General features: G+C 40.8%; 1 protein-coding gene across 1 annotated transcript; it reads right to left on the reverse strand.

Moving 5' to 3' along the window:
• Positions 1-3456: 3456 nt before the first annotated feature.
• Positions 3457-4515, reverse strand: LOC149144806 (uncharacterized). The gene has a single exon (XM_089452276.1). It carries the CDS (start codon positions 4513-4515, stop codon positions 3457-3459), a length of 1059 nt encoding a protein of 352 aa, XP_089308402.1.
• Positions 4516-10824: the final 6309 nt, after the last annotated feature.

Below are 10824 nucleotides of genomic sequence, written 5' to 3' on the forward strand. Positions count from 1 at the left end.
ATAGTTTTATTGATATACAAGAAGATCCAGGAGGAGTTACAACCGATGATTCCTGACCTAGCATCAACCTCCCAGCAAAGAAATCCCTTCTTCAACCCCAACAAAGCATAGATCACCCAATTCTCTGATATGTATCTCAAAACCAACAACAATTCCTTACAATGTGCAAAATTCCAGCCTCTGGATCTCTGGGATGAGGGATCCATATATAGATGTATGCAAGGAGGATGAGTTAGCTCATGAATTGATTAGTGGCTTCTCTCTGTCAGTTCTTGCTTCCACTTGGAGGCTGAGAGCCTCTTACTCATCCTTGGTCGAATTCAGTGAGGCAAGTGTCATTGGAGAAGATTCTGGAAGCTTCCATTGTCTCTCCACCTCGTGGAATGACTCTGCCACTTGTCATTTCCCGCTCAACACACCTTGGTAGTGCATTTAGGTGCATTGCAATGCACCTAGCTAGTGGACTTAGGTGCTATGCAATGCACTTGGCTAGTGGAGCAGCTGAAATGATCCTGATTTGACTTATTCTGAGCAGTTTCTGGTGGAGAACTTCTGGGAGAAGCTGTAATTTGTTGACCTTGTTCCTTTAGGAGTTAGAACAACACTTTTAGGGACTTAGGAGCCCTTGATTTATGGACATTTCATGCTTAGAGCTGTAAGGCACAAAAATGTCTATAACAAGTTGGCCCGGGGTTTCCTTTAGCCACGCCATCAAAATTTAATTTGAACGAATTGGGAGCAGGGGGAGACCAATTTAGTGGAGAGGCAGAGCTGGAAGGGGAACTGGAGTTGCTTTGGACCAGAGAGGTGAATTCCATGTTCCAGGCCTTTAAGATGAGGCGTTCCTGAGGGAGTTCTGGCAGGTCCGCTGGTTGCCATTGTCTTGTTGCCAAAGTTTCTTGGAGATTTTGCTTGAGGAGAAGCCATAGAGAGTCGATGGGTTTGCTGGTGTTGTTGAAGACTCTGTTGTTTCTCTCTTTCCATAATATCCAGTAAAAGAAACCTGGGATAAGGTTCCACAACGAATTTAACAGAAAGCTTTGGAAGGGTTGCTTTGGCCAGTTTCTGATGGTATCTGCAATATCTCCCTGTCGTTTGCCAGATCTTCTGTTGCAGTGATCAATTTTCTCCCATAATTGAGTGGCAAGAGGACAAGTGTCCATTAAATGCAAAGCGGTTTCTGCGTTGAGGTTGCAGTTAGGACATCTAGAAGGTCCTATGAATCCTCTCTTTTGCAGCTTGTCCCATGTGAGAATTCGTTGTTTGCCTAGAAGCCATAAGAAAGTGGAGACCTTAGGCCATATTCCTGGTTGCCAAACCTGGTCCCAAAGCTTATCTTTGTTTGCCTGCGTGGGTGAGTAGCGTAATTGGTGTGCTTCCTTAGTGGTAAACATACCTTTAGGCATGTGACCCCAGCGAAGCTTGTCCTGTTGATCAGAGTGCTTGATTTTCCTTTGATTTAGCTCCTACTCGATCTCTGTGTAGGTTTCCCCTTGCCAGTTGGCCTGCCAAGTGCTTGCTGATTTCCAGCACTGAAAGTCATGAGATGATTGCTGTTGCCAGAATTGATGAACGTGGATAAGATCAGCATGATGCATATATGCTTGCCACATTGGCTTGTGAAAGAGAGACGCTAGTTTTGGGAGTTGTTGCCATGAATCCTCCCAAAATCTAGCTGAGGTGCCCGAATGAACTTCCCAGAAACTGTGTTCTTGTATGAAGGCGCTGTGGAGCTTGGCAGCGTTCCAGATCAGGGAGCCTGGAGTTGTGGGGCAAGTTCTGATGAGGTCCTTCCATTGACTTCCTGGCACATATTTTGCTTGCCAAAGACGAGCCCAAGGTGTGTGTGGTTTGGAGAGCCAATTCCACCATATTCGGGCTCCCATTGTGTTGTTGCTATGGAGGGGATCCCGCAGTCCTAACCCACCGACTGCTTTTGGTTGGCAGACCTCATTCCAATTGACCAGTGCCCATTTCCTATTGAGACCAGAGGATCCCCACAGAAAGTTTCTCTGCAGATTGCGGATGCTTTTGAGAACCCATTTAGGAGCAGCTAAAATGGAAAAGAGATAAAGGGGCATTGCCTGGAGAACGGATTTGATGAGGATAAGTCTGCTAGCCATATTGAGCGAGCGAAAAGTCCAGGAGGAGAGCCTGGATTCCAGCTTGTCTATGAGGGTTCTCCAAGAGGCGTGTTTAATGGCTGAGTCCAAGAGAGGAGCTCCCAAGTATTTCGAGGGAAGCGTTGCAATGGAATATCCCAAAATTCTTGCTATATTTCTTTGAGTAGGGGCTGGAGTGTGAAAGAAGAATAGCTGGGATTTGGCGGCGTTGATTGAGGTGCCAGAGGCTTCAGAAAAGAGAGAGAGCAGAACTTTGAAGGCAGAGGCTTCTTGAGAAGAAGGATGGCCGAAGAGCATGGTGTCATCTACAAACTGTTGGTGAGATAATGGGTGAAGACCATGAAGTGAAATGCCTTTCAGGGTATGAGAGGAGATAGCTGAGTGAAGCAAACGACTGAGGCCTTCGGCCATTAAAACAAAGAGAAAAGGGGAGAGGGGGTCCCCCTGACGGATACCACGGGAAGGACGGAAGGGCTTTGAGGGAGAACCATTGAGCAGGATCGAAAAGCTGGGTGAAGAGATGAGATTCATGATCCACCTTGTCCAAGTTGCATTAAAGCCAAACGCCAATAACATCTGATGTATATAATTCCAGCTAAGTTTATCAAATGCTTTTGAGAGATCAAGCTTCAGAATCATACCTGGCTTTTTTAGAAGCTTCAGAGAGTGTATCACTTCATTTGAGAGAATTATGCCGTCCATTATTTGTCTCCCTTCTACATAACCTGTCTGCTCTGGCGAGATGAGAAGTGGGAGGAGAGGTTTGAGCCTATTGGCCAAAACTTTGGATATGAGTTTGTAGATGACGTTACACAGTGCAATAGGCCTGTATTTGTCGGGCGTATTTGATTCATCCCCTTTGGGAATTAGCGCTAAAAAAGTAGAGTTTAGCGAAGGGAGAATCCAGTGCATTGATCGTGATTCCTCCACTAATTCCCAAACCTCTGTGCTAACAAGCTCCCAAAATTCATGAAAAAAGTTAGCAGTGAACCCGTCAGGACCGGGTGCCTTACCATCCTTGATTTGAACCATGGCATCTTCCACTTCTTTCATTGAGATGGGTTGAAGCAGCTTATTGTTGTGGTCCTCCGTAATGATTTTAGGGATGAGCTGTGTAATTTTTTGAATGGCTTGATCTCTGCTTTCTGGTCGTTCCCTTAGGATTTCCTGAAAGTATGCTTGGAATTCCTTTTCCATTTCTTCATGCTTTTCTAATTTCCCCTTGCCTATTATTGATGAATGCGATATTGTTATGCATCCTTCTTTGGATTGTGGATCTGTGGAAAAACTTCATGTTTTTCTCCCCCTCCTTAAGCCATCGAATACGAGACTTCTACCGCCACAAGGTTTCTTCTTGCTGTCTGCGTGTCTCAATTTCAGTCCAGAGGATCTGCTCCTGTTGCACCCTGTCTTCTGTTCGCCCCTCCATGATAATCTTCTGTTGTAAAGAGCACATTTGCTGCTCCAGCTTTTTTCGTTGCTCAAATATATTGCCGAACTGAGTACGATTCCAATTTTTGAGAACTTGTTTGAGGTTTTTTAATTTCTGTTGGAACTGGAACATTTTGGCTCCTTCAGAGGGTTTGAAGGTTTTCCAGGCCTCCTTAACCACTGCTTTGAAGTTGGGATTTGAGAACCAAAACACCTCAAATCGAAAAGGTCTGTTGCTTTTTGTACCTGGGCGCGTCCATTGTAACATAATGGGCCAGTGATCGGATCCTCCTTGAGGCACGATAGAGGCGTGAAAATCCCCTCCAAGGTGTATAGCATTATCTGAAATGAGAAAGCGATCCAACCTTGAAGCAATATGCTGAGATCCTCTTCGTTTATTGGTCCAAGTATAGATTCCATTTGAAGTATGAATGTCCATAAGATGGTTGTTTTGAATGTAATTTCGGAAGCCAATACTGTCCCCTTCTAATTTCGATCTACCGCCACTTTTTTCCTCCAGAGCCCTGATGATGTTGAAATCGCCACCTCCAATCCATAGCGGAAATTGTCTGTTGGAATTGAGAGCTGTAAGAGTGTCCAGAAGAGCCAGTTTCTGATTTAAATGTTGCGGAAAGTAAACATTTGAGAGATGACCGTGAATATTTGTTCCTATGAGATGGAAGGTGGCTTGGATGAAGAAATGAGATGCGTGGAAGTCTTGGAGAGTGAGTAATTGTGGATTCCAAATGATCGCCAGTCCTCCCGAGGCGCCTGAGGCATCCACTGTGACTGAGCTGCAGCCTGACCAGATCTTTCTCAGAACCTTTTCTATGATGGTACTATTGCTTTTTGTTTCTTGAAGAAAAACTATGGTGGGCTTTTCTTGCTGTATCACGTTTTTTAACATTCTGTGTTTGGGAGCACTGTTCAGCCCTCTTACATTCCAGGAAATAAGCTTCATGAGGAACAATGGGGCTGAGATTTGTAGAACTTTGTCAACTTAGGGAATCTCCCAGATTCCATTAGTAATTCTCCTAAGATGATGGTCCTCTGCAGGTCCGTTTTGTGCCCTCTTTTTTTTGTTTCTTTTAAGATCTTCTTTCCATCCCATGGGCTTCCTGCTTGTATTCCTAGGCATTTATTGTGTTGAGCTTTGCTGAGAACTCCTTCCAGCCTTTCGATTTCCCATGGAGGAATTGTGTTGTACTCTTTCTGTTTACAAGCCGTTTCCAGTTTGAGTATATCTAAACCTTCCAAGTTAATACTCTCTGGATCTTCATCCATTTTTGAAGGCGTGTTTTGATCTTCCACGAGAGTATTGTCATGAATGCTAAGGGCTAGAGCCGCATCCAGTTCCATTGAAGAAGACTGTGCGGCAATCTCTGGTGCAGATTTCTCATAAGAGAGGGGGTTGGGAAGGCTTGAAGGATCGGAGGCAGAGGATGGCAGAGAAAGTTTGGAAATCTGGGAGGGAGAAGGAGGCGCAGGGTTAGCTGGGGGTGAAGCTGGAGGATTCTCTGAAGGATCGTGGGGGGTGAGAATCGTGAATCTGTTCTGGGAATCAAGCTTTTTGGAGCTGTCAGGGGCGGTAGTGGATTTCTTTGCATGGCGGCGGCGAATAGGGACTTTGGTGAAACCTTCTGAGTCTTTGCTGAGATCATTTACAGGGGGTTTGGATTGGAGATTGAGGGGACAGTCCCTGAAGAGATGGCCATGCTCATGGCACTTTCTACAACGAAAAGGAATGTGCTCATAATCTAATGATTGTATCCATTCAAAGTCGTCGTGGAAAAGACTTACCGAGTCTGCTAGAGCTTTGGTAAGATGCATTTGGACACAGATCCAGGCGTAAGAAGTGTATCTGCAAGTTTTAGTTTCCTCAGAAGCTTTGATGAAGGTCCCCAGGCTGTTGCCTATATCCCTTAGTGTCTCCTCCTTCCAATATTCTGCAGGGAGGGAATACATTCGAATCCAGATGGGAGCCCAGCTGAAGTCTTCCTTGTCTGGGTTGAATCTTTCTTTCCATTCTCTTAAGTACAATCCAGAAGAATTGAAGAAGTACGGGCCACCTTCAAATATGCGTGATTTGTCCTCCAGGCAGTTGAAGATTGCCGTGAAGAAGCCTTTGGGGCCAAGCTGCAGAGTAACTTGTCCCTTAGGCTTCCATTTTGAAGCGATCCAGCCATGCAAGGCCTTTTCAGTTGGCCAGAATCTGAGGAACTTGCCGATGAGTGCATGGTCCCTCATAAATTGGATTTCGCCGTTGATTCGCTGGCTGGGGAGGTCGACTTTGATTCTTTCGGCAGTTTTTGGTATGCATGTGGCTGAAGTCGCCTTTGGTTGTGACGTAGGAGCTTTTTGATTCCCTCCATTGTCTTTGCCCGTATCATCACATGTAGCAGCAGTCTCTTCTTCATTAGTGGCCAGATCTGGTCCTTGATCTGTTTCTGGAAGGCTTTCTGATATGTGCAGAGGATCTTTTTTTTTTTTTTCAAGATTTGTCAAAGGATGACCCAAAGTATGGAGGGGGGGAGGATCCCACCCCTCCTGGGAGCGTATTCATGAAAGAAACCTCAGCCAGGGCGCCACGGATTGAAGGCTGGAGGCCGAGGGAAGCAGGGCTTCTGGTTAGTGTTCAGGAGTGATTCAGATCGCATCTCTGTGTCTAAATTGTATCTAGCATGTTATGGTTGAAAACATGTTAGATTTATACTTAGGAAAGAAAAATGATATTCTACCAAAAACATTAATGTGTTTTTTCCCTCATAAACAACTTTGTTTGACACATAAAAATTTGGTTTTATTAGCATTTTTTTAAAATTTTGAAAATTTAATCTAAAAAAAAACCATTGCTCCAGTATCATCACTTTCATTTTGAAGCTATATTTGCATGAAAATTTCATAGTAAATTTCGTAGTCACTGCCATTTTTAAAACATGTTCAAAATTGATGCCTAAAAAATAAAAACATCGTTCCAGTATACACACTTTTCATTTTTAGCACTGTTTTTGATGTTTTTTGGGGTTTTTTGGCTAGAGTTCCCATTTTGAGTTTATAGTTCCCGTTTCAAAGTTTACATTGTTCCAAAGGCAATATATTAAGATCTACGTAAATAGGTTGTCCCAAAATCATGATGGGGCAATGTTCTATCCTTGCATTTACCCTCCTTTTTGTTCTAGTGGCTAGCTGAACTAACCATGGTTTTGAAAATTTATTGTTTGTCAAGTCACATTTATCTACCACCTTAGGACTGATGTAGCTTAAGCTAGCACCTGGTTCAAATAAAATAGAGACAGGTTGCTTAGCAATCATACCTTCACATTCGATCATGGTGGGTTGAAATTCTGCTTGATGATCATCCAAGGCAACATTAATTATGGGCATGCTCCTTGCCACATCTACCACCATGGATGCTTCTTGCATGTTTGATAACTGTTCTGTTCTTGCTTTATGCAGAAATTTTTGTAATAATTTGCTTCTCCGCATCCCCAGCATTGCAGTGGCGGTTTGGTTTGTGGGTCGTTTATAGATTTAGCAGCTCCTTCTGAATGTTTGTTTTTTGAGTAAGCCATCTTGGGCTGATTCCTGGCTGGAAATCTGTTGAGGGGTTTTTGTTGTACATTTCTGCTACTTGTAAATCTTGAATTCTTTTTTGTAGGTAGACTTCTGCCTTTCTTATTTAAATTCCCTTTTGATCTTTCATTCTTTTGTTTCATTTGATAATAACAGATGTGGGATTTCCACACAATGCCATCCATTGTCTTGGGGTAATCAGACTCTAATTTCTCCTTCATAAAATTGGGCAAACTACTGATAAAGCGTTGAATTTTTGCCTTTTCTTCTTGCATGTAAGGCACATAACGTAGCATGGAGGTAAAGCGTGTTACATACTCATCCATGGTTAAGTTTTTCCAACCTTAAATCATGGAATTCCTTTGCTTTCTCATCGTAATAACGCTTTGTTGAATACTTATCCTTGAAATGCTTTTGGAATTCTTGCCAAGTAACTTTCTCCTCACTGATTTTCCTTATTGTTTTGATTTCTTGCCACCATAAAGTGGCCTTTCCTCTTAACTCATAAACTACTAATCTTACTTTCAGATTATTTGTGTACTCATAAATCTAGAAATATTTTCCCATGTCAATGAGCCAAGCTTCGGCTGCTTCTTCTGATTCTCCTTCAAAAAGTGATGGCTTAATATTTTTTAATTCACCTTGCAATTCAATCTTTTGTATTTTTGTTCCTCACTGGTTAGCTACATTGTTTGAGCATGCTTCTTCATCTTCTCTATGTTTCTCAGTAGATTCAGAATTTTCCTATACATATCGCACTATTGGTGTCTTCTCCCGATCCTCAACACTGGGATCTAGATGCCTCTAATTCTATCTATTAGACAGACTTCGTGATATATTTTCTTGTTCTTCCTGAAGTCTTTCATTATCTAATCTTAAATTCATCATTTCAACTCGCAACATTTGAACAATTTCTAATAATGTTGCATTATCCTATCGTGATTCTTCACCCAGTTGTATCCATATGTTCAGATTATCATTTATGTATGTAGTACCGGGTGAACTGGTTGGTCGAGGACTCCCTTGCATTTTGCCTTATCTCTTTTTTTGTTGTGATCTTTTGGTTAATAATTGTTTCACACATAAGCTTATTTAGTCATATAATAGGAAAACTAAAACAAAATGATTTCCTATACATATATGTCCTGAAAGAGTCTCCGTGTCTGAACCTGAGCTTTGATACCATTTGTAACAACTAAATACAGTTTCTTATAACCTTGCATATTACATTGAATAAAAAATAAAATAAAAAATGATTTGACACACCTTACATTCTCATGATCGTAATTATTAATCCCTTTGTGACTTAGAACATACGTATATAAAGTATTTAATGATATTTATAAATATAATAGGTTGATCATATATGATGCCAATCACACTTCAATGCTCAGGTGAAAGGATCTGAATAGAGATACTTTGACTTTAATGAGCGTAACCCTCCAGAGCACAGCTCGCCTGTCTAGAATTTGCATGTGATCACACACAGTGAACAACCTACCCGAGGAGTGGTACTGTTGTACTGTCTCACCATATGGATCTTCCTAGCACTGTTGATCCTCTGTTTTTGATCTCATTATGGAGAAGGATTAACATTTGTTTCTCTAACCAAACACCCGCCTCCATGCCTCTGGTGGTTCATTGTCATCGCTGTTGAGTCTTCTATGTTGCTCTATTGTCGTCGGCGTTTCTCTTGGAATTCATTGCTATTCCTAAAGGGTTCTGGTTTGAATGTGGAGGTGGGGATGACACCTCCTGAAGAAGGTATACCTCAACTCTAAGTTCACTAGGATATTCATTCGGCCTTGGTGTATTGCCATCATTTCAAGGGGCTTTAACTTCGTCATAACCCTATTGTCTGACCTCGCTTTCAGGTGTAGATTTAGGTGTTGCAGTGATGGCAGTAAGTAGACAACACTCTAGAATGTTAGATGAAGGTAACTTCTTTGTCACTATCACGACGCATTTAGTAATTTATGGTTTTTGCAAACTTACTACAGGAGTATTTCTTCTTTCCTTGATTTAGTTAGGACCTGGGCACTAAAAGACTTCCTCGCTTTGGCAGGCTATAGCCTTGGCACAAGTTTGCTTCATACCCAGGTAAGAAACCCCAATTTTCAATTGCAGGAATGCTAATGTTGAGGTAGGGTTACAAATTGTATTACATTCACTAAACTCCGATACGTATTATTGCAAGTACGCAGTCTTATCGATGAATTAGAGTCGGGGATTGTGGTTATTATATTCATGAAGGCTTACAACCTCTCGATTGTGTTATAGGTTGGCGCTGAGACTTTAGATTTCCGTTATGTCTTGCTATTTCAGGGTTTCATTGAGGGTTCTTGATGGTCTAGGTTAAGCTAAGCACTATAAATTGTTCATTATGCATTTTTCTTGCTATAAAGTTGTTCCAATGCCGAGTGTTGGTTGTCGAGGACTTATTTATTTTTTTGCTTGTAATCTTAAATGACTTAAAATGGCAACTGGTTTCAAAGACCCAACTTTTAGTTTATAAGATAGCCGAAAGAACCCTTCTTCGTTCTTGCAAGGGTTGACTATGCGATTATGAGGCCTCTTGGATAGGTTTTTGATACATTTAGTTTATTTTGAATCTGTTAAGTTATGTATTTGGGTATTGCTACAATGGGTATATGATGTAACTTATTTTGTCTTAATACATCTGCAATATCATTCACGTTTACTCTATTTATATATATATATATATATATATATATATATATATATATATATATATATATATATATATATATATATATATATATATATATATATATATATATATTGGCCGAATAATTTGTTGCAGTATTTATATTTCACCTTTCCATAGTTTATTATGTGAAATGACTTCGCCGAGGGTTCTCGTTATCATAGCATTTGTATTGAATGATTCTTTATATGACTTAGGTAGTATTTTTTCTATCAGGTGTTTGACCTTTTTGACTGATACTACAATAACATTTATATTTATTCTTAAATCTGATAGAGAGATCTTAGCATATTGACATATTTGAAAATTTCTTTGTTTTACTATTCAGTCATTGGAATATATATCATGTGTTGTCTACTGTTTCAATTTTGCACGCAAATAACTCCATCATATTAACTCTGATGCCTATTATATAGTTCAATTTTACACAGGAGTGAATCCTCTGTTTTATTGGTTTATCTACTTTGTAAATTAAGGATAACCTCTGCACTTTACCATATGTAAACACGTTGCATACTACACATTTATAGTTCTACAATCTAGAACAAATACACATACAATACTGAATCTTAGAGGTTTCTCGGCTTTAAACACATTCCATACTACACATTTATAGTTCTACAATCTAGAACGAATACATAGACAATATTGAAGCTTAGACGTTTCTTGACTTACTTACCTGTTCCTTTTAAAAATTAATAACAATAGTAATACTTTTTAGAAAGTCTCTCCTACGAGCCATGAGTCTGGAAATCATGTCCACACTCCCCCTGAGCACTTTCTACCTTCAATGTTGGATTATATCTAGTTACATTTAGTATTATGGGCCTCAGGACTCTTGTCCAACCTCCATCTCAGTACTTTCTATTCGACTATATGGAGCAACTCTCCAACTGGTTTATTTCACACTGCTCTAGGATAGGAATTTTTGTGCTCCTCCCCTCTCTATATTTTCCTGATTAGGTAGAG

This window comes from Pinus tabuliformis, chromosome X (genome assembly GCF_031772625.1).
Source record: "Pinus tabuliformis cultivar Carrire ecotype Pingquan chromosome X, CPIR1, whole genome shotgun sequence".
NCBI classification, from domain to species: domain Eukaryota; kingdom Viridiplantae; phylum Streptophyta; class Pinopsida; order Pinales; family Pinaceae; genus Pinus; species Pinus tabuliformis.

What these genes read in the sequence shown, in the direction of transcription:
- LOC149144806 (XM_089452276.1), bottom strand. Translation starts at nt 4,515, where the DNA reads ATGAAGCTTATTTCCTGGAATGTAAGAGGGCTGAACAGTGCTCCCAAA.